Source organism: Elephas maximus, chromosome 12 (assembly GCF_024166365.1).
Source record: "Elephas maximus indicus isolate mEleMax1 chromosome 12, mEleMax1 primary haplotype, whole genome shotgun sequence".
Lineage (NCBI taxonomy): Eukaryota > Metazoa > Chordata > Mammalia > Proboscidea > Elephantidae > Elephas > Elephas maximus.
The window spans coordinates 90,400,926-90,424,440 of record NC_064830.1 but is presented as its reverse complement, the minus strand read 5'-3'; the positions used below and the strand labels follow the sequence as shown (position 1 = coordinate 90,424,440).

At 43.9% G+C, this 23,515-nt stretch overlaps 1 protein-coding gene across 2 annotated transcripts; it reads right to left on the bottom strand.

Moving 5' to 3' along the window:
* Positions 1 to 1,933: 1,933 nt before the first annotated feature.
* On the bottom strand, positions 1,934 to 12,470 carry FUS (FUS RNA binding protein). 2 transcript variants are annotated; one of them, XM_049904476.1, is made up of 15 exons: positions 12,392 to 12,470; positions 10,845 to 10,869; positions 10,596 to 10,750; positions 9,149 to 9,293; positions 8,767 to 8,960; positions 8,367 to 8,577; positions 6,734 to 6,768; positions 5,228 to 5,260; positions 4,351 to 4,454; positions 3,802 to 3,931; positions 3,469 to 3,570; positions 3,210 to 3,333; positions 2,719 to 2,819; positions 2,406 to 2,553; positions 1,934 to 2,124 (listed from the first exon to the last, which is right to left on the bottom strand). In XM_049904476.1, exons 1-15 carry the CDS (start codon positions 12,402 to 12,404, stop codon positions 2,085 to 2,087), a joined length of 1,560 nt encoding a protein of 519 aa, XP_049760433.1. In that variant the 5' UTR covers positions 12,405 to 12,470; the 3' UTR covers positions 1,934 to 2,084. The 2 variants fall into 2 exon arrangements, with proteins under 2 accessions (XP_049760433.1, XP_049760434.1); XM_049904477.1 differs by having other exon boundaries at positions 9,149 to 9,290.
* Between the last annotated feature and the right edge of the window lie 11,045 nt (positions 12,471 to 23,515).

Genomic DNA, 23,515 nt, shown 5'->3' with positions numbered 1-23,515 from the left:
TGCTTCAAGATCAGACTGTTTTCAGTAATGCTTCAGCTGTTCTTCAGAATACAAAATGATTCACCTAAAACCCTCACCAATCATGACAGTTGGGGTACTAACCCTGACTTGGAATGCAGTAGAGGGCCCAATGCCCAAACCCCATGGGTCTCATTTTCTCAGCAGTATTTCCTCCCTGTCAGTTGCCTTCATCCATTCTTAATTTCCTTATATTTAAGGGCAAGGCCAAACAATTACTAAAGCCTCATGAACAGCCCTTTAAAGGACATAACAAGAACTTGACACAAACAGTCCCAGTTACCAGGTCTATTAAGCAAACTCCATCTCCTTCACTCTCAGAGGGAAGGACCCACACCTAAGCCTTAATATCAAAATCCTACTAGGTGAAGCAGCAATAAAAAAAAAACTTCTGATACACATCCAGTCATCCAAATATCGTATTTAAGTAAAAAAAAATAGTGGAGGCAGGCTGCCCACAGGAGGGAGACCTACTGTCACAAGCCTGAGGGCTTCTGCCATGTACCAAACTCAATGTGCAGGGTCAAAGCCTTGCCTGGGAGAACCTCAGCCACTCTCAACCTACTCTCAGTTAAGAGAGCATTCTCACTCCAGTAGGTAGAATAAAACAGCTACTCTCTTTGACAGTAGCCTTAGCCTCCCTACTTCAAATCACCAAAAACGTGAGGATGAAGCAACTCATCTCTGAACATGCTCAGCGTATTGAATATAGATCTAGGCAAGCACTTCCCAACTAGGGGGTCCCAAGTACATCTGCAAGCTGTGCTTCTGATGCTATCTTACTATGTTGTAAAGTGTTCTTGGCTGCAATTTTCAGTTTTGTATAAATACATTTCATATTAAACAGCTGATTTGCAGGAATCAGCAAATTAACTAAATTCAATTTGACAAGCTGAAAAAGCTGGTTCTTTGGGGACCAAGAACAGCATATGGTTGAGAGGCACTCACGGGCCCCACCCTTTCCCTATCTCCACACTTAAAAGTGGGCTTTCCAAGCCCACCCTCACCATTAAGGCTCAAGCCAAAAACCCCCAATACAAATAACCTCAAGCCCTCTGGGTAGAGGCAGGATGCCCCCCTACACCAGTCCCAATACCCATTCCTAGGAATACTTGGGGAAGGGGGGGAACACACCTCCTTTAAATAGTAGGATCTAACTCCACCCTACCCTTCCCAACCTTTCCCCCTATTTCCACTCACTCCTAAATCTCATCCCCAAATTTAGCATCCTCTTACAGCAAAGTAAACAAATGTTTGTGAGAGAAATTTGTTCCCCTCAGGCCTTTCTGAACAAGGGCTTCAGAATGGAAATGCTAACATGGAAATGGAGTCAGAGGACTAGGACTCAGTTCTAGCTCCACCATTCTGACTCAATGACACATAAGCACTTCATTTTCTGCCTGTAAAGTGAGCACCCTGTCACCCAGAGCTAAGGATTAAAGTCTCCATGGAACCCCTGCCACACAGTAGTCATTCAACTTACTCTACTTCCTGACTAGCTGTGTGCTCTCTACCATGTCCAGGTTTGAATACTGCCCAAAAGCCAAACCTGTTTGAGTCCTACTCCTAGAAAGAGCCAAAGGTCCTTAAAAATGGTTAAAATTGCTATAAATAGTAGAGTTACTAAGAACAGCACTAATGGGGGGGGACCTCCCACCTAGCTGGACAAATTTTGAGCAATACACATGACATCAGATGTGTTCTTCATTTATCCTATTTTTTCCGTGACAGGAAAGTTTAATCTACATTTCCAGGGGGTAGCCTAAGGATAGCCACTTGACCTTTTTTCCCCTGGACCAACTATCAAACAATTCCTTCCAACTTCTTCCAGTTCCTGCCAGACAGGTTATCTGAAAGGAGAAATTCCCACATTCCTGACTTACTCCAAGAGAGTGAAGGGGGGAGAAGAACAAAGTTTAACTAAAACGACAGTTTTTAATGGGAACCAGAGGTATGTTACAATTACACAGTCCAACACAAAAACTCGCAGAGTTGGAAGGTTACAAAATAATGAGGGTAACGCTGGGTACAGGGAGAAGAGCTGTTCCAGATCCTTGGGAGCCAGGCTAATAGGGCCTCTCCCTGCGGTCCTGTCTGTGCTCACCCCTGCAAGAAAGAGCAGCCGTCAGGTTTGAGCTACCAGCTCTGCTACCCACTCCCACCCCCAAGCAGCCCATCTGCCCCCTCCTACCCATCTCCACAGTAAGGAGACCAGGTGTGCAGGTTAGTTCCCCAGAGATAATGTTCCTTCCCTCCCTTACTGATTAACCAGTTATCTCAGTTCTGGCCCAATCTAGCCCTCAAAATGAAACCACTTAAGAAATAAAATATTTCATTACCCCATAATGTGTTCAACTGCCCTTTCATTTCAATATAATCTTACTCACCTGGAGTCCATCTTGCCAGGGCCAAAACCACCTCTGTCTCCACCACCCCGGCCCCCTCGGAAGCCCCCACGGTCCCCACCACGGCCTCGGTAGCCACCCCGATCATAGCCTCCTCTGCCACCTCGACGATCATCACCATAGTTACCCCCTAGAACAAAAAAAAAAAAAGACAAATATACATGTCCCCCAAATTCTACCTTCCCCCAGCCTCCCTGCCCCTAAATCCTTCTAACATCCCGCCCCCACCCCCAGCCTCCCTGCTTAAAGATGAGGACTTTTTGATCCCAGCTTTTTTACCATCTTTGCCTCTTACCCATGTGAGAGCCTCCTGGGCCCCCTCCTGGGCCATCTGGTTTAGGGGCCTTACACTGGTTGCATTCATTCCTCCAAGAGAAGTTCATGTTCTCACATGTACTGTAAAAAAAAGCAGTTAAATTCGGAAGAGTGAGGAACAGATAAGGCCAAAATAAAAACAGGCTCCAGTGACCTCAGAGAAAGTTTAATCCCTGACACCTCAGTGAAGAAACTGAGACCTTGGGAAGACTAGATGGCTTGCTTCTAAGCAGAGCCAGAAACAAAATCTGATTATTGAACCCAATCCAATACCATTCCCGCTACAGCGACCTTACTTAGGTAAGCTTTCAGCTAATCCTGTGTGTGGCCTCGACACCTTTTTAGTTTGGAAAACACTCACACAGCTCTATCATAATAATATGAAAGGATGCACACAGCTGCTCAACTGCTTGAGCACAGAAAACTCTTTGTGAGAGGACTGAGAGAAAAAAATTAATGACTTTCACTTACGGATTAGGACACTTCCAGTCCCCAGCTCGCTGTTGTCCACCACCACCACCACCTCCACTGGGGAATCCTCCCCGGCCACTGCCACCACTGCCACCACCTCCATAGCCTCCACGGCCCATGGGTCCTAGCACAGATACAACAAATACGGGTCCTTCCCCATCCAAGGTTAACTGATTAAACCTTTTCCATGCAAGCCCTTACCATCCCCACCCTTCCCTCCATCACCGCTCTATACCACCAGCAGAAAACAGTTCCTCACCTCCCCGCCCTCGGCCTCCGCGACCATTGCCACCACCCCGATTGAAGTCTGCCCGCCGTGTGGCAAAGGAGACCTTGATCGGATTCCCAGAGAATTCTTTACCTAAAGAAATAAAGGATAAAATCAGACTATTTATTCAAAATCTGTGGGTCCAAAAACACACCTGGTACATACAATCAAGGTAAAAGAAGACTCTGCCTTCCTGAAAAGGCTTACTATCTAATGAGACATAAGCAATAATGAGGCTACACTGAAGCAGCAGATAAAAGGAAACTTCAAAATGTTTACCTACGGCTAGCTGCCCTGTCCCTCACCCCTCTTCCCCATACATACCATCAAACCAGTCAATAGCTGCTTTAGCAGAAGGAGGGTCATCAAATGAGACCGTTGCCTCTCCCTTCAGCTTGCCTGTTTCCCTGTCTGTGTACAGATTAATCATGGGCTGCCCTGTTTTCTTATTTGTCTGAAAGAAAGCAAAATGAGGTAATGACAATCTTACAGGATTTAACACCAAGCGCCTTATCCCTTCCTCCTCCTGAATCCAAGGTTCATCACTCCCAAACTTCAGCTCCCCTCTTCCCAAGTACTACTTCCCATCTCGACACCTTACATGTACCCTGTATTAAAGCTTGGTCTACAACTGTTCTTCACCTTGATATCCAAAGATAAAACTAAAAAGGAGACACTACAAGTTCAAAGCTCTAGAACACTTCTTTTAACAACTCTGTGTTGAGATGTGGTCTTTTTAAAAAATGGAAACAGCCAATGTTCTTTCTTCAACAAATTAAGCTGGAAATCACTGAGTGCTTTCTTTTCACTGATTATGTGAAATTCGGAAGCCTACGCCACTGGCAGAAAGCCCTAACTCTGCTCCCCAAGTACCTTAATAATACCAATCTGCTTGAAGTAATCAGCCACGGACTCGATTGTAACATTCTCGCCCAGGCCTTGCACAAAGATGGTGTTGTTGTCTGAATTATCCTGTTCTGCTTGTTGAACACAGAAGGAAGTGAGAATTTGAGGGAGAAAACAAAGAAAGGTAAAACAAGTCAGTGACTTTTAATGAGACAACTTTAAAAACAATATTAACCTTTCAACAAAAAATAATCTCTAAATGACTGAGACTTTTATCAAGTACATCAGTGTCTGTCAACTTCCAATCGAAGACCCCACTGTAAGAAACCAGTATTACACTAAAATCTAGTATACAAATATAATTAAAACAAGCAATTTACTAAATACTTAGGTCTTTTCTATTTCGTATGCAAATCTGATCGTAATCCAGCAGTTGCGGAGTGTGGTCCTTAGACCAAAAACATCAGCATAACCTGGGATGTACCTTGTTAAAATGCAGATTTTCTCAGACCCCTCCCATACCAACTCAACCTCTGGAAACCAAATGCAGTGCCGTCAAGTCGATTCCAACTCGTAGCGACCCTACAGAACAGAGTAGAACTGCCCCATAGAGTTTCCAAGGAGCGTCTGGCAGATTCAAACTGCCAAGCCTTTGGTTAGCAGCCGCAGCACTTAACCACTACGCTACCAGGGTTTCCAACCTCTGGAAAAGGAATCCATTAATCAAGTGGTTCTGATAAATGCTTCCGTTTATGAACCACCATTAACTATAGCCACACCTAAACTCCCCTCCCTTCATTTCCCTTTTTCTGTACCCACTCTTTTTATACATTCTTTTTGCTTTACTTTCAGAGAACATACACAAGTCCCACTTAAGCCACTTTTATGCCACCTGTGGACTCACCAGAGTCATGACGTGAGCCTTGGTCCCGAGGGCCTTAAGTGACATGGACATGAAAAAAAAAAAAAAAAACAAGGAAAGGGGAGCTCGTCAGTCAACAAGAAGGGACAAACAAAGCAAAAAACACCAAATCCAAAATCTTGCAAAATATCAGGTAAGTGCTCACAGCCTCACTCCAAACCCTGTTCTGGGTTGCCTGCCTAGAGGAGAAAATCCTAGACAGGAATGGGGAAGACACAGGACCCTTTCTTAAGATCTGTAACTTGAGTCCCCACAGGGACAACTCCACACTCCAGAAAACCCTGCCTCCCCCAGTTCAGGCTGGGAAATGTCCTCAGCACAGACTTGGGGGGGCGGAAAGGGTAGACCCATTGAAGTTAACAAACCAACTCAGAGCTTGGCCCTGTTCTCTCAACCCAGAGAGATATGGGCTCACCACCAGCAATGTGATGCGCATCCATCCGGTTTCTCCAAACTCTTACACCATCAATTCTTATCCCTTGTGGAACAATTTTTAATTCCATCTTTAGAGACCATTCTCTTAAAACCATGTTGTTTCCCCAAAAACACACAAAAATGTACATACATAATAGCTACTGTATTTTTAAAGCATGTCCCAGGGAACACACCAGAAATCTTATTTCCACAAAGTAGTCTCTTCTTTTTTTTCCAGAGACCCTTCTTTGACCAATGTTTATCTGAATTCGCCATATATAAACCCACACGCAATGACACCTAAAATCATGAACCCAAGCCTTTGGCTTTAAATGTTGAGATAAATCAAGAAACCTTGTGTTAACCAAACCAGAAAAGTTCCAGCTTACTGGGAGACTTCTCAAATTTGCCATTTTCCATGAATTCAGTTTGCACTGTTTAAGACCTGGTTATTTCCTGTGAGCCACACATGCTCCCAAACCTTTCTTGAAGTAGTCCGTACCTTCCTTTCCAGAACTAGTTTCTATTTTCCCATCTTACTTGAGTTTAAGTACATAAATGAAGAATTGCATTGACACCATTTAGTATTTAATATAAATATAAACCAACTTCACCATCCTCAGGGTAGGGCAGTATTTCACGTCCCTCTCCCAAAATAAAAATATTTGGAAGTTGTTACATACACACACACACACACACACAAACCTTGGACACACAGATCAAAAGGATCCTAAAGCCAAGTTGGCACCACATTTCAGTACACTCACTCCAGTTTCTCATGATGGTGGTTACTAAGTGCCAGGTGTGGCAACACCCGTCAGAGGCCTACTAAACATCTCTTATTAACCTGTGTCAAACCAATTTGGTACCAGATGACCGCTGAGTCTCACCCCTGCCTGCCTCCAAATTAGCACACATGTGGCAACAGGTAGTACTCTATCCCACCCGTTTCTGGAGGTGGTTCTGGACACTTCAAAACCTTTGACACTTAAAAACACACTAAGACATCTGCAAATGAACAATAAGACAAAGCATTGCCAGGAGGTGGGAATTTTGGAAACTCTGTTCACTTACCACCAAATTTATTGAAGCCACCACGGTCACTTCCGCTGGAGAAGACAAGTTAGAAGAAAGGACATGAAGCTTCCAACGGCTACAAAAGGGTGTTTTTTGATTTTAACATTCCCCAAACATGGGTAGGTGTTTTGGGAAAAAGTACAAGTGGCTACTAAAATACATTCCTTCCTGACCACCCCTTGTCTGACCTTTGAGCATGTCACACACACGTGTGCAATTTCTCAGACACAGTTTTAAGATTTTGCTTTAAAAGGTTATAAATCTATTTTCTCTGAAAAAAATGACCCATTTTCCTTGGCCGTTCTTCCGATGTAGATGTTTTTTTCCTCGTCGTGAGTGGTTGAAAACCCCAGTAGTTGGTTTAAAAACCCTACTCCCGATTTAACCCAGAAGACACTTCACACCAGGCTGGGGTAGCCCTGAACACGTTTTTTGTGGTTTTTGCTTTGAAAGCAGCAAGCAGACCCAATCCCATTTCCATAAAAAGTCAAAACCAAAGGCAATTTCCCCTTAAGCAAGACAAACTTAGCTAAGCCCTATCCTAACTACTGAGCTGCTTTTGATCTCCCCCCGCCCCCGGGGTCACCCCTTCTACACTGCGAGAAGAGCCGAGTATTTTGCAATGTCACCTTTCATACCTGTGGCACATAAAATGCAGAGCAAGTTAACAGTCACATAACAGTTGTTTTTCTTTTTAAAGTTTTGCATTAAACACACGCACAACAGGTTTTCCTTATTTTTTGTCTGGTTCTTTGAAATTGCCCCCACCCACCTCTGAATACTTACCAGATGCAAACACTCATTTCAAAAAAAACAAACCTACTTTTACCAAAAAAAGAAGTAACACACTGACCTTGCTCCCCTTTTCATGGGAGACAAAGTCCTTCAGATCGTATTTACCAACAGATCTGATGGCTGCTTTAACATCAAGTCAACTGCAATGGGAAGGGGAAGGAAGGTCCAGTTGGACAAGGTGATGTTTGTACAAGTAGCCAGGGAAGGGACAGTGGAGTAAATAGGTGGGATACCACTGTCAAACGTATTTTGTCCAAAAGGCTTGCACACTTCAGTCAGATAACCCCATAAACCAAGTCACACACAAAATCATTACTTCACTCAAATTAGTGCAAATCAAGCTCAAGGATCATATGACTACAGAAGACTAGTCAATTCCTGGAAGCTTAAGTGAGGTTAACCATTACGAACCCCCTTAGAAAACACATGGGAATACAAGTAATAAGTTTCCCTGCTATTTCTCAAGAGAGGGATCATCTATTTCTGTTACACAAAAAAAGTTAAAAAAAAAAAGCCTTTACTTTCACGTTCCTTGCCTGGAATATAATTTCAATCCATACACACCTATAAATTTTTTCTTTTTCCTTAAAAATAGAAGTATTAAAACTTAAATCTCTATCCAAGAGGTGTGAATGAACCTCAGGCGCCCAAATTTTCACAAAAATAAAAAAACAGGGATGCACAAGGCAACAATCACTGCCCCTAAATTAAAGCCCTCGCAAATCCCTAGAGAACAAGAAAACCAACCATGCACTGGGGACTGAGTTTATGGGGAGATTCATGCAACCCTCCACACTGCCTACTGAAGATACTCCCTGGTTCATGAGACACCTACCCCATGCCGCCTCTGCCTCCACGACCACCTCCACGACCTCTGGGTTCATAGCCACCACCGCTGCGGTTATAACCACCGCCGCCGCCACGGCCACGGCCCGCACGGTCCTGCTGGCCTCCTCCATAGCCACCACCACCCTGGTCCTGATTGCCATAACCACCACCGCTGCTGCTACCACCACTCATGGGAGGCTGATCTTGGCCATAGTTACCTGCCAGGAAAGAACGTTAAATAACACAAACAAGTTCAACAGTGCCAGGAGATAACGTACAATAACAACAAGCCCAAAATACCTAAGGAACAAGAAAACTCAGGAATATTCTTGAAGAGCTAAGCAGTAGAATACAAAAATTCTTAAATAGGTAAAGAGAACACAGGCAAAGCTGCAGCTCCTTCTCACCTCCACCACCTCCTCCTCCGCCGCCACCCCCACTGCTACTGTTGTACTGGTTCTGCTGTCCATAGCCCTGAGGGGGATTGTAGGAGCTTTGCTGCTGTCCGTAGCTTTGCTGCTGTCCACCATAGCCAGACTGTTGGCCATAGCCTCCACTCTGAGGCTGCCCATAGCTGCTGCTCTGAGAACTGCTTCCATAGCTAAAGGAACAAAAACCAGAACCATAGCAGCATGGCCAAAACACCCTTTCACTTCTAGCGTACCCTCTTCTCTGAACCCAACACAAACACCCCCAATCCCTCATAATTGTTCCTATTGTTAGTCACATTATCATGCCTTTATCAATTCATCTCCAATACTCCAAGCCTTCCCCTCGTACCTCCCTTACCTTCCTGAAGTGCTGCTGGGAGCTGGAGGCTGGCCATAACCAGGATAGGAAGACTGCTGCCCGTAAGATGACTGGGAACTCTGGCTACTGCTATAGCCACCACTTGAGCCATATCCCTGGGGAGCTGACTGGGTGCCATAGCCTGCTAAAAGGAAATGAAAAGGAAGCACAAAGGCTATGAAAAGAGAGAGAAGGTACAAAACGGGTTGAAGAAATTGTTATATACTACCTTTTTATAGACTGAACCGTGTCCCCCAAAAGTTATGTGTTGTAGTCCTAACACCTGGTGGCACAGTGATTAAGAGCTTGGGTGCTAACCAAAAGGTCTGCAGTTTGAATCCACCAGCCACTCCCTGGAAACCCTACGGAGCAGTTCTACTCTGTCCTATAGAGTTCCTATGAGTTAGAATCAACTAGATGGCAGTGGGTTTGATCCCTATGGCTATAATCCCATTTCAGAATAGATTTTGTTATGTTAATGAGTCAGATTCCGTCTAGGGTGTGTCTTAAACCACTTTTCAGATATAAAACAAGCAGATTAAGCAAGTAACCCGGCAGGCAAGTAGAGACAGGGACAATACAAGCCACATGATGGCCAAGAAACCTAGGAATAGAAGCTGAAAAGAAACAAGGACCTTCCCCCAGAGTGGACAGAGAGAGCATTCCCTTAGAACAGGTGCCCTGAATTCAGACTCCTAGCCTCCTAAACTGTGAAAAAGTAAATTTCTGATTGTTAAACCCAACTACTTGTGGTATTTGTTACAGCAATGCTACGTAACCAATACACTAACTGATCCTCACCCATACTTGAAAAGTCAGCCTCTTAGAAGGTACAAGTGAATCTTGTAACTCAAAGCCTTAAATTTACACTTCTCTTCCACCTGAAGTCTACTGCCTCAACTTACTATCAACTCTTTAGTTCAAAGAGACCCAAAGACAGTCTCTAAGACCACCATCTAATTGTAGCCCAAAAAATCCTATTTATTAATAGCATTTTAACATGCTGGTTATGTGTTCAGCACATACAACACCACTCACCTTATTTACTTACCCTTCTGGGCCTCAAGGCAAATTCAACCTCCTAGTGTATCACGTGTTGTACGGTAACAGGACTTTAAACATCTTTAAGTAAACCATACCTAAGCCTAAAAAATGTTCCTCTGTTCAGGGAATACCCTCCCCACATTTCACTTTCATAATCAAAGGGGAAATGTGAAAAGGTCCAGCAAAAATTAAAAAGATAAAAAGCCAAAGGCAGGAAAAAAAGTTACAAACCAACATGTATTTCCGTTTGAAACAAAAGACTCTGGCCAGAGAAGTTCTACATTTTATAGACAGGCTATGTGCCAAAAAAAAAGGACAATTTCAACATTTCCCCACTGTTCAGGTTTAAGAAAAGCAACACTCAATGCAGGAATAGGTCAAGTGCCCACTAAAAGAGACTCACTGTTCTGAGTCTGTCCATAAGAAGAACTATAGCTGCTCTGGCCATAACCTGAAGTGTCCGCTGAAGGGCCGTAACCACTGTAACTCTGTTGTCCGTAGGGCTGACTGCTCTGCTGGGAGTAGCCCTGCCCAGGTTGGGTGGGATAGGCTCCGTAGCTGGTCAAAAAAAAAAAAAAAAAACCAGATTAGAGAAAGACTCCTTGGCCACCCTGCCCTGTACAAACCCTGGAAGCTGAGACTCAACACTCACCTTTGGGTTGCTTGTTGGGTATAATCTGCAAAAAGAAAATACAAATCACATTACCTTCAGCCAATCCTGAAAGAGTAGGATAAAGCTAAAACTCCTTAACTCAATCACTGGGATTTCCAAGAAAAAACAACAAGCAAGACTTACAAAAACATAAATTACCCCATGAGACTCTAGTTGAGAGGAGGGGCAAGCTGGCGGATTTGTCAAATTTTCTTACAGCAAAGAATGATAACCATACAAAGAAAACGCAAATCTCTGCAGTGACCAAAGGGAAAAACAGCTACAATTTTCTGCAAAGGAACAGCTCTAAAACATTTTACATGCGTTTTCACAACCACTCTTTAAGGAAAGCACTACCAAGAGTAAAGACAGAGTAACATGCCCTACGTCAGAGACAGGGCTGAATTCAAGCCCGAGGTAGGAACGCTCGGAATGCTGTCTCCATTCTTTCAACCCAAAGACATTCTTGTCTCAAGTGTCCATTTTCCGACTTCTGTCCAATCTTACAGATCGGCCAACGTGGGCTTTTGGCACTAACCCAGGCAACCAAAAGAACCGCCCCCCCCTTGGCCCCAAACAGGAGAGCCATCAGTTCGCCTCAGGAAGCAAATGGTACTCAAGTCCCCAGTCCTGTGAAGCTTGAGAGTTCTTTCCTCATCCACCCTGCCTTCTTTGGAGCCTTGGGGAGACTCGGCAAACCGAACGGAGCGAAAGCGCTTTTATAACGCCAGATTAAAAGAGGTACGAACATCCGTACAGGAAATGAGGCGTTTCCCCCAAAGGGAAAGGCAAAAGGGAAGAGGGTGTGGCCCGAGCGGCCGTGCCTTTCGGCTCCCATCTCAAAAAAAAAAAATTTAGGCGGGAAAATCCTCGGGTCTGGTCTCCAAATCCCCTGGTCTCTCTTCCTGTTGCCCCCAGACCGTTAGGCCAGTGCGTGGCCCTGATCCCGAGCCTCCGCCCCCAGCCGCGTGGCAACCAAGGCGGGAACGGAGCAGTCCCGCCCCTTCCCGAGGGACCCCGGGGGTGAGACGGTGTCACACCGGACGCACGCCGCAGGCTCTCCAGCGGAGGGCCTCGCGACAAAAAACGGGGCTAGCACGAGGCGGCAGAAGGGTGCGCGCAGCTAAGGGGAGGGACCGCCAGAGCGCGTGCGCGCACCGAGTGCCCGGATGCAGCACTGCGACAAAGCGGTCTAGAGCGCGGGGCTGGGAGCGAAGGAAAAGCCTCTCCTGGGTCCGACCGTCTCCATCCTTACCTCATGCTTCAAATCATCAAGAAACGTTCCTCACCCTCCCCCCACAGCCACCTCAAGTAAAAGGAAGACCGACCCACCCACCCCGCGCTCGCAGGCCCCGAAGGAACGAAACAAAATGGCGACATCGGCCTCCCCCTCCCACCCTTCTCCGCTGCTTCCCGCCCCAGGGGTGCGTGGAGACGATTCCACACGCAGTCGCCGCCCCGGTCCCACTGAAAAACAAAAGCCCAGCTACAAGGAAACGAGGCCTTAGGGCTGGCGCGCCACCGCCGCCTCGCGCCCACACACATACCGTTTGAGGCCATGTCCGCGCACGCGCGCACAAGCCGACAAGCAACAAGATTCCACCACCACGGAACACCGACGCCTCGAGGACTGAGCAACCCCGCCTCCTGCGTCGAGGCTTATGTACGCCTCCCCCGCCTACGTACAGCAGGGGACTGTACCAAATGCGGAAAAAGAAAAAGTGAAGCAGGGCTGGATTCTACCACGCTTCAAGAAGTATAGACAGTTCAGGCCTCAGGAAGAAGCATATTAACCTAGAATATTAATAATCATAATATATAATCATACTTTCCTATAAAACACTCTAATTTTCTCTGACGCGCTACCCCACGATTCTCCTCTACCCCTGTAATTGCATAATGGTAGAGTCCGATGACCTGCTGGGGGCGGGGCGAAGGGCCCAGGGAGCCGGCGGTAGTCAAAGCCGGGATTTGCTGGGCGGGAAGCGAAATTCTCGTCTCTGGCCGCTTTCACTGGGCCTCGCTTTCACTCAGGACAGGGAGTTCTTGCCTTCCGCTTCGCCAGCTGAACTGTGCCGCCCGCCGCCAACCTCCCTTGCACACTCACACCCCCGCTGACTCTAACGCTCCTTTTCCGACGCACATGAACTCTCTCACTGCCTCAATTTTCACTTCATTTTTCATGGCTGCCTATTCTCAGTCCCTACGAGGGTGTGTAGATTTTGAGGTTAATTTAATTTGAAAGGAAGCATAGATTTAGCCCAGGCGCGTTTCGCCCAAACCTTCAGGCTTTGCCCCTTATTAGCCGTGGGAGGGGAAAGCCCACACCTCCCTGGACTTCGGAGAACCTTGGGAGCTACCTTTTATTCTCCTGAATCCCCACCAAGGCACCAGTTTAGAGATGCCAGTAATAAATGACATTTGTTATAAGGCGTAAGTGGTTTAAAAATGCGCAATAACTGCGTTCCCATCACCATTTTGTGCGGTCGATTCCAACTCATACCGACACTCCCATAGAGTTTCCAAGGAGCACCTGGTGGATTTGAACCGCTGGCCCTTTGGTTAGCAGCCATAGTACTTAACCACTATGCCACCAAGGCTTCCTACGTTTTATAGGTAAGAAAAGTGAGTCTCAGGCCAAGTAAATCCATGATTGTAGGGCAGCTAAAGGTCAGTGGTGCCATTTGAATCCAGGTCTGTGTGACTGCAAAACATTCCTTTTGTTGGCTACATGAACACTTTGGAGTGTTCAGAAGCCTGTTCACTTCCCTTGAGAGCAAAGAGAAAAAATGAAATTCAGATTAACTCACAACTTCCACTCTATAATAAGCCTTGCTTGGAGAAGGCAACTTTTAACTCTAGAATAAAACAAAGGTTACTCCTGATAACATGCCATGCAAATTTTCCTTCCCAACTTACTTCTCCAGAAGTCACTTTGTAGGTTGGACGCGTTTTTCTAGAGAAACAATGAGGGGTACGACCCAACCTGCCCATAAACTTCCATTAAACCTCTGATTTGGGCCTTGAACACACACACACACACACGCTTTGGAAGGGTAATGAAACTCTGAAGTGAGGGCAAAGGGAAATCCATCATTGATTCATTCATTCAACAAATATTCATTAAACACCTACCGGGTTCCAGACAAGGGAGCCCTGGTGGACCCTGTTCTAGGCAGTGGAGATGCATTAGTGTAAAAACAGATGACGCTAGCATTTAATACTGATATGTGTTATATCTATAGATTGTTGTTGTTTTGGTTAGGTTCTGACTCATAGCAACCCTATGTACAACAGAATGAAACACTGCCCGGTCGTGCATCATCCTCACAATCCTTATGCTTGAGCCCATTGTTGCAGCCACTGTGTCAGCCCACCTCACGGAGGGTCTTCCTCTTTTTCGCTGACACTCTACTTTTCCAACCATGACATCCTTCTCCAGAGACTCAACCCTCCCGATATCAACCCTCCCGATAATATGTCCAAAAGTATGTGAGACGTAGCCTTGCTCTCTTTGTTTCTAAGGAGCATTTTGGTTGTACTTCTTCCAAGACAGATTTATTTGTTCTTTTGGCAGTCCATGGTATATTCAATATTCTTTGCTAACACCACAATTAAAAGGTGTCAATTCTTCGGTCTTCCTTATTCATCATCCGGCTTTCACATGCCTAAGAGGCAATCAAAAACATCATAGCTTGGGTCAGGCGCCCCTTAATCTCCAATGTGACATGTTTGCTTTTCAACACTTTAAAGAGATCTTTTGCAGCAGATTTGCCCAAAGCAATGCATTGTTTGATTTCTTGACTGCCACTTCCATGGGTGTTGATTGTAAATCCAAGTAAAATGAAATCCTTGACAACATCAATCTTTTCTCTGTTTATCGTGATGCTGCTTATTGGTCCATTTGTGAGGATTTTTGTTTTCTTTATGTTGAGGTATAATCCATACTGAAAGCTGTGATCTTTGGTCTTCATCACCAAATGCTTCAAGTTCTCTTCACTTTCGGCAAGCAAGATTGTGTCATCTGCATAACACAGGTCGTTAATGAGTCTTCCTCCAGTCCTGATGCCACATTCCTCTTTATATAGTCCAGCTACTTGGATTATTTGCTCAGCATACAGAATGAATAAAAACCAAACCTGTTGCTGTCAAGTTGATTCCAACTCATAGCAATCCTATGGGACAGAGTAGAATTGTCCTGTAGAGTTTCCAAGGAGTGCCTGGTGAATTCGAACTGCCACGTTTTGGTTAATGGTGTAGCTCTTAACCACTACGCCACTAGGGTTTCCACAGAGTGAATAGGTATAGTGAAAGGATACAACCCTGACACACACTTTTCCTGATTTTAAACCACGCAGTGCCCCCTCGTTCTGTTCCAACTACTGCCTCTTGATCTACGTGTACATTCCTCATGAGCACAGTTAAGTGTTCTGGAATTCCCATTCTTCCCGATGTTATCCATAACTTGTTATGATCCACAGATGTTATGATCCACACTATGCCTTTGATTAGTCAATAAAATACAAGTAAACATCCTTCTCGTATTCTCTGCTTTCAGCCAGGATCCATCTGACATCAACAATGATATCCTTCATTCCACATCCTTTTCTGAATCCAGCTTGAATTTCTGGCAGTTTCCTGATGATATACTGCTGCAGCCACTTTTGAATGATCTTCAGTAAAATTTTTCTTGTGTGTGATATTAATGATATTGTTCGATAATTTCTGCATTTGGTTGAATTTCCTTTCCTGGGAATAGGCATAAATATGGATCTTTTCTGGTGGGTTGGCCAGGTAACTGTCTTCCAAATTTCTTGGCGTAGACGAGTGAGCACTTCCAGAGCTGCCTCTGTTTGTTGAAACATCTCAATTGTTATTCCATCAATTCCTAGAGACTTGTATTTTGCCCGTGCCTTTAGTGCAGCTTGGACCTCTTGCATCAGTACCATCGGTTCCTGATCATATGCTACCTCTTGAAATGGTTGCAGGTCAACCAATTCCTAATAATAAAAATACATATTATATTTATGTGTTATAAAACCGAAAACCAAATCCAGTGCCGTCGAGTTGATTCTGACTCATAGCGACCCTATAGGACAGAGTAGAACTGCCCCATAGAGTTTCCAAGGAGCCCCTGGTGGATTCAAACTGCTGACCCTTTAGTTAGCAGCCGTAGCACTTAACCACTATGCCACCAGGGTTTCCTTATGTGTTATAGCTATACATAATATATTTATAATAGCTAGCACTTTGATAAGGCTTATTAAGTGTCAGGCACTGTTTTGAGTGCTTTGAGTATAACTTGTTTAATCTTATTTAAACAAGTAAGCCTATGTGGTTGGTGTGAGGATTACAATTTACAGATGAGGAAATAAGTACAGAAAGGTCAAGAGCTGTGCCCAGGGCCACACAGAAAGTGGCAAAGCCAGGTTCTCAACCTAAGGAGGCGGACTCAGAGTTGCCGCTTGTTACTCTACACTTAGCAAACATAGTTTGAGCACTGCATAGCATGGATAAAAAAAGACCAGGTTCCTGAATCACAGGACCTTATGGCCAGTGGGTAACAGTGGCACATGAACTTCAAAGTGTACTTGAATCAAATATGCTAAGTTTTATAACATGGAATCAAGAACTCTGGAAACACTGCTGAGAAAGGAAGTGATCCATCAGGTGGACAACCAGTTGCTGTTGAGTTGACTCTGACTCATGGTGACCCCATGTGTGTCAGAGTAGAACGGTGCTCCATAGGGTTTTCAATGGCTGACTTTTCAGAAGCAGATTGCCAGGCCTTTCTTCTAAGCACCTTTGGGTAGACTTGAACCTTCAACCTTTTGGTTAGTTAACCATTTGCACCACCCAGGGATTCTAAGTGGACAACCAAAGAACACTAAAGAGGAGTGGTAACATTAAAGCCAGGCCTGATAGGATAAGTAGCAGTTCTCCAAGCATCAAGGGAGGAAGGGGTATAACAGGCAGAAGGAATAGCATGGGTGAATAAAGGCACTCATGCGACAGAGTGGTGGAGAGTGGCAGGCTCAAATTGTGACCGCTGAAAAGCTGCGTTCCAGCCGCCATTTCTCAGGGCTTTTCTCTCTCAGTGGACCTCTCCTGATTCACACAACATGGGGGCCTCTCACTCCTTCTCAAAAACCTCCTTACTTGACACCCCTGCTCTTCACCCTCCCACCTCTCCCACTGTCTCCTTTCCCTACAGTCTCTTCTTCTGCTCTCCCTGTAGACAGCAGTGTTCTCTGAGGTTCCGTCTTCAGCCTTTGCTTCTCTTTCAAGACCCAACACCACTGTGGCCTGGCATGAAATGTGGCCTACATGTTGTTTCTAAAACTATTTAACTAGGCAAGCAATGTCACAAAACGATATGCGTATTGTTTAATGAGAAACTAATTTGCTCTGTAAACCTTCACCTAAAGCACAATTTTAAGAAACTAACTAATTGCCGACATTGACAATACTGAAGTGTTGCACAAAAACACAAACTTCTGACTTTTCTTGAAAAATGGAGGCTTTGGCCCTCCTGGGCTCTCTTTCCCATAGGGCAAGGGTCAGCTGGAACAAGAAGCTACTGCCTTTAGCTGGGGTCAGTGCTTGTAGTTCCCCTCAGCCTCTCTTACACCCTAATGTTTTGACACAGAAGCCAGTGCTCATTGCCATTTGTTTCAGGTGTTAAAGCAGCTTTTCTTGGAGTTAAAAGGAAGGAGAGATATTTCTTTCCTTCAAAAGTAGAAAAACCAAAGAGGACCTGGTTTTCAGGCCTCCAGCTGGCCCTTAGAGGATGTTACTTTTGTGACCTCCTTCCAGACCAGGGGTTTTTAACCTCTTTTGTGCCAATCCCCTTGGGGGTCTGAAGGCTATGGAGCTCAGAATAATATTCTTAAATGCATAAAGCAAATTTCATAAGAATACAAAGAAAACCAATTGAATAGAAACACAGTTAGCAAAATATTTTTAAAAACATCTTTGTGGTATACTAATGCATTAAGTATAAAGATCTACTGGCAAGTCCAACGACTTTCATAATTTTGACATACAGTAGAATGTAAAAAATATATAAGATAGTTTCAAATATTTAAGATAACCAAAACACGTTGCCGTCGAGTCGATTCCAACTCATAGCGACCCTATAGAACAGAGTAAAACTGCCCCATAGGGTTTCCAAGGAGCAGCCATAACTCTTAAACACTACACCACCAGGGTTTCCTGTTTAAGATAAGTTGTTGCAAACTGTGATGTGATAGAGATTTCTGTTGGTGACAAAGGCCCAGGTACTGCCAATGCTGCTAGGATTTGTTGCCTAGAGTCATCATATTGAGAAAAATGCAAAGTGTTGGTTAGAGGTTAGTGAAAATAAAGACATAATATTTTCCCATCAAATATGGGACTCCTTGAGTGCTATTCTCAGACCCTTCCAGGGACTTCAGGTTAAAAACTCTGGTTCTAGACAATTTCATCCACACCATGCCTTCAGCTCTCAAATTTGTATGTTCAGCTCTAACTCAGAACTCTGAGTTCTAAGCCTTGGTCATTTCTAGCCCAATTTTGTTACAGATGCATCACATGAGATTTGAGACAGCAACCATGAATGGAAAGTTCAGATATCCTAGCCAGCATAGTGGCTGAGGTCTTTGGTTCTTCAGGGCTAGCTCTGGTGACTTTGTAAGATCTTTATAATATTGATGTCAATGGCATAAGACAACAACACTGGAATGTTCACTAGAAACATTCTATGGTGTTGTTGGACCCTTAACCTGGTATGTATTCCTAGCTGGGAAGCATCCAAGCTTGACTCCTTGACCCTCCCAGGAATTTGGTAACTACCTATCATAATCTTTTCCTGTTTAAACTAACTAAAATGGATTACATAGTCTGCAACTAAGAACTTCAGTTTCTACCATTGTCATTGCAGTACTTTCTATGTGTTAAAAGATTAGAAAAAATCTAAATTAGCCATCAAGATTGAATCTGATTGACTTAATTATTATATACCAAGTTCTCTCAATCTCAGCACTATTGGGTCAGATACTTCTTTGTTGTGGAGGGCTGTCCTGTGTATTATAGGATATTAAGCAGAATTTCTTGCCTCCACGCAGGAGATGTCAGTAACAACCTCCAGTTGTGCTGGCCAAAATTATTTCCAGGCACTGCCAAATGTCCTGGAGCGGAGGGAGGGACAAAATCACCTCAAATTGAGAACCACTGTGATACAGCTATACCCTGAGATAAAAAAAAGAATGTATACATCTAAGCTCTGTTATTAAGAAGGTGAGGGGGAGCAAGGTGCTCCTAAAACCAATCCAAACCAAACCTGTTGCCATAGAGTCTATTCTGATTCATAAGTCCTTACTAGGCACCTTGGCTGGCTCCCTGCAGGAGGGATGGGAGGAAAAGCCGGCAACACCCCTTTACCAGAGAGCATTCACTTGCTCTGAGAAACTGTGTGGAGGGGAAAAAGTGCAGCCTTGGGGCACATCCAGGCCACCTCCAGCCCAGAGCACGACTTTGTGTAAATTAGAGAAAGAAGCCCCTTCCTCCAGGCAGACCCAGCCCCACGCAGGGCCCAAGGCTTGATGAAGACAGCGGGGGCTGGATTTGCAGAGGTCCTGAGTTATACCAACAACGCTGGTATTTTGCATCACCATTTTAAGACCCGTTTCTTCATACTCAAAACAGGAATAAAAGAAAGTGTACCATTAGGCCCGCTGTGAGTTTCAAACCCTATTTCCACCTGAAAAATCACCCTTAACTGGGACTGGAACATAGTAGGCATGAATAAATGTTCTTTTCTCTCTCATACATCCTTCAAGATGTACTGCTTCAAGCAAGAAATAATTGCTTTATTATTTCCTTGGGCAGCACCCAGTCCAGGAAGTGATCCTGCCCACTTGGGGCCCACTCAGGTTTTCTGTCTCTACGTTTTTTTTTTATGTGAAGTCATCAGGTAAATAGAACCAAAAAAGTAAACACTGGGCAGATAATTGGCCTGTACTAGGAAAGACCTGTTTGGGCCAGCTAGGTAAGGGCAACATAGTTCACTGGATCTGAGAGAGAAACACAGAAAGATTCCCCCAGGCAGGGCCAGGAGACACGAGAAGGTGAGGAGTTTGGTGTCATGATGAGAGAGGGAGATTCTTCCCTCAAACAGGTTAGAGGTCCTAAGAGAAAAATTGGGCATGTCTTCCACCCCTAAAATGCTGGTACCTGGTCCACAAAAATGTAGTGTAAAAGCCTGTTAGCATTTCTGCATCATTGCTTTTCTCAAGGGCATAGGGCTTCAGGGTGCCTGGCTCTGAAGATCAAGGAGAAGGGAGAAGGGCAGAGAAAGGGTAGCCGCACCGGCGCTTCCTGACAAATACGAACAGGAATCTGAAGAAACTAGCTTATGCTTGACCCTGCAAGGAGACCTGAACCCCAATGGGCCTAAAATATAGTATTTTTTAATATTCAATTTGCATATTTTGACAGGAAGATACATGTATAACTACTAGAAGAGTTCTTTCTTTGCGGAGCAACTAAAACAAAAACTACGTACGTAAAACAAAACACTCTTGTAAAACAATGAATGTCTCAAGGTAACAATCTAGAGCAGGGACGTCCAATAAAAGAAATATAATGCATAATATTAAATACTCTAGGAACCACATTAGAAAACATAAAATGAATCAATGAAAGATTTTACATTCTTATTTTCACACTAAGCCTTTGAAATATGGGGGGGAGTCACCAAGATGAGTCTGACCATGCCACGTACACAGAGAATGTACAGACAGACATATGCGCACACTTAGAAAGGCATCTCTTACAACCTCAACAACGGATTTTTCTGTTTTCAACTAAGCAGACTTTTTTTTTTTTTCTTTTTTAATAACTTTGCCCTAAGTCTCCTGCCTCTCGGCTGATTCTGAATGCCCCATTGGGTTGCCAAGGAGAGGCTGGTGGATTCGAACTGCTGACTTTTTGGTTGGCAGCCCAGATCTTAACCATTGCACCTCCAGGGCTCCCTTAGCTGATTGTTTTTGTGTTGTTAGATGCCATCGGTCCATTCTGACTCAAAGCCACCCTATGCACAACAGAACGAAACACTGCCCGGTCATGTACCATCCTCACAATCCTTGTTATGCTTGAGCCCATCGTTGCAGCCACTGTGCCAATCCATCTTGTCAAAGGTCTTCCTCTTTTTCACTGACTCTCTATTTTACCAAGCATGATGTCCTTCTCCAGGGATGGTCCCTCCTGATAACTTGTCCAAAGTATGTGAGATGAAGTCTCACCTTTTTTGCTTCTAAAGAGCATTCTGGCCATGCTTCTTCCAAGACAGATTTGTTCCTTCTTCTGACAATCCGTGCTATATTCAATATTCTTCACCAACACCGTAATTCAAATGCATTGATTCTTCTTAGATCTTAAACTTGTTCATTGTCCAGCTTTCACGTGCATATGAGGTGATTGAAAATATCATTGCTTGGGTCAGGCACACCTTAGTCCTTAAAGTGACATATTTGCTTTTTAACACTTTAAAGAGGTCTTTTGCAGCAGATTTGCCCAATGCAATACATCATTTGATTTCCTGACTACTGCTTCCATGGGCATTGATTGTGGATCCAAGAAAAATGAAATCCTTGACAACTTCCATCTTTTCTCCCTTTATCATGATGTTGCTTATTGGTCCAGTTGTGAGGATTTTTGTTTTCTTTATGTTGAGGTGTAATCTATACTGAAGGCTGTAGTCTTTGATCTTCATCAGTAAGTGCTTCAAGTCCTCTTCACTTTCGGCTAGCAAGGTAGTGTCATCTGCATATCACAGGCTGTTACTGAATCTTCTGCCAATCCTGATGCCACGTTCTTCTTTGTATATTACAGCTACATGGATTATTTGCTCAGCATATAGATTAAGTATGGGGGAAGGATACAACCCTGAAGCACACCTTTTTTTACTTTAAACTACACATTATCCCCTTGTTCTGTTCAAACAACTGCCTCTCGGTCTAAGTACAGGTTTCTCATGAGCACAATTAAGTGTTCCGGAATTTCAATTCTTCATAATGTTATCCATAATTTGTTATGATCCACACAGTGGAATGCCTTTGCATAGTGATTAAAAAAGAGGTAAACATCTTTCTGGTACTCTTTGCTTTCAGCCATGATCCATCTGAAATCAGCAATGATATCCCTTGTTCCACATCCTCTTCTGAATCCAGCTCGAATTGCTGGCAGTTCCCTGACAATGTACTGCCGCACATGTTTTTGAATGATCTTCAGCAAAAGTTTCCTTGTATATGATATTAAGGGTATCGTTCAATAATTTCTGTGTTCTGTGGAATCATCCTTCTTTGGAATGAGTACAAATATGGATCTCTTCCAGTCAGTTAGCCAGATAGCTGTCTTCCAAATTTCTTGACATAGATGAGTGAGCACCTCCAGCACTGCATCCGCTTATTGAAACATCTCATTTGGTATTCTGTCAATTCCTGGACCCTTGTTTTCGCCAGTGACTTCAGTGTAGCTTGGCCCTCTTCTTTCAGTATCATCAGTTCTTGATCATATGCTGCCTTCTGAAATAGTAGAATGTTGATCAATTCTTTTTAGTACAGTGACTCTGTATATTCTTTTCATCTTCTTTTGAAGCTTCCTGTGCCCTTTAATATTTTCCCCATAGAATCCTTCAGTATTGCAACTCCAGGCTTGAATTTTTTCTTCGGTTTTTTCAGCTTGAAAAATGCTGAGGGTGCTCTTCTCTTTTGGTTTTCTACATCCAGGTCTTTGCAGATTTGATTATAATGCTTTATCTTCTCAAGCCACCTTTTGAAATCTTCTGTTAAGCTCTTGTACTTCATCGTTTCTTCCATTTCCTTTAGCTACTCTACATTCAAGAGCAAGTTGCAGAGTCCCTTCTGACTCTATTTTGGTCTTTTCTTTCTTTACTGACTTTTTAATAATCCCTTGTTTTCTTCATGTGTGATATCCTTGATGTCTTTCCAGAACTCGTCTTGCTTCATTAGTGTTTAATGCATCAAATCTATTCTTGAGATGGTTTCTAAATTCAGGTGGGATATACTCAAGGTCGTACTTTGGCACTTGTGGACTTCTCTCACTTTTTTCAAATTCACCTTGAACTTGCGTATGAGCAATTGATAGTCTGTTCCACAGTTGGCCCCTGGCCTTGTCCTGATGGATGATATTGAGCCTTTCCACCATCTCTTTCCACACAGATGTAGTCGATTCGATTCCTGTGTCACCCATCTGGTAAGGTCTACATGTATAATCACTGTTTATGTTGTTGAAAAAGGTATTTGCAATGATTAAGTCATTGGTGTTACAAAATGCTATCATACAGTCTCCATGGTTGTTTCTATCATGAAGACCACATTTTCCAACTATCAGTTCTTCTTCTTTGCTTTCAACTTTCACATTCTAATCAATGGTAATTAACAATAAATCTTGATCGGATGTTTGATCAATTTCAGACTGTAGAAGTCGGTAAAAATCTTCAATTTCGTCATCTTTGGCATTAGTGGTTGGTGTATAAATTTGAATAATAGTCATATTAACTGGTCTTCCTTGTAGGCGTATGGATATAATCCTATCACGGACAGCGCTGTACTTCAGGATAGATCTTGAAATGTTTTTTTTGATGATGAAAATGACTCCATTCCTCTTCG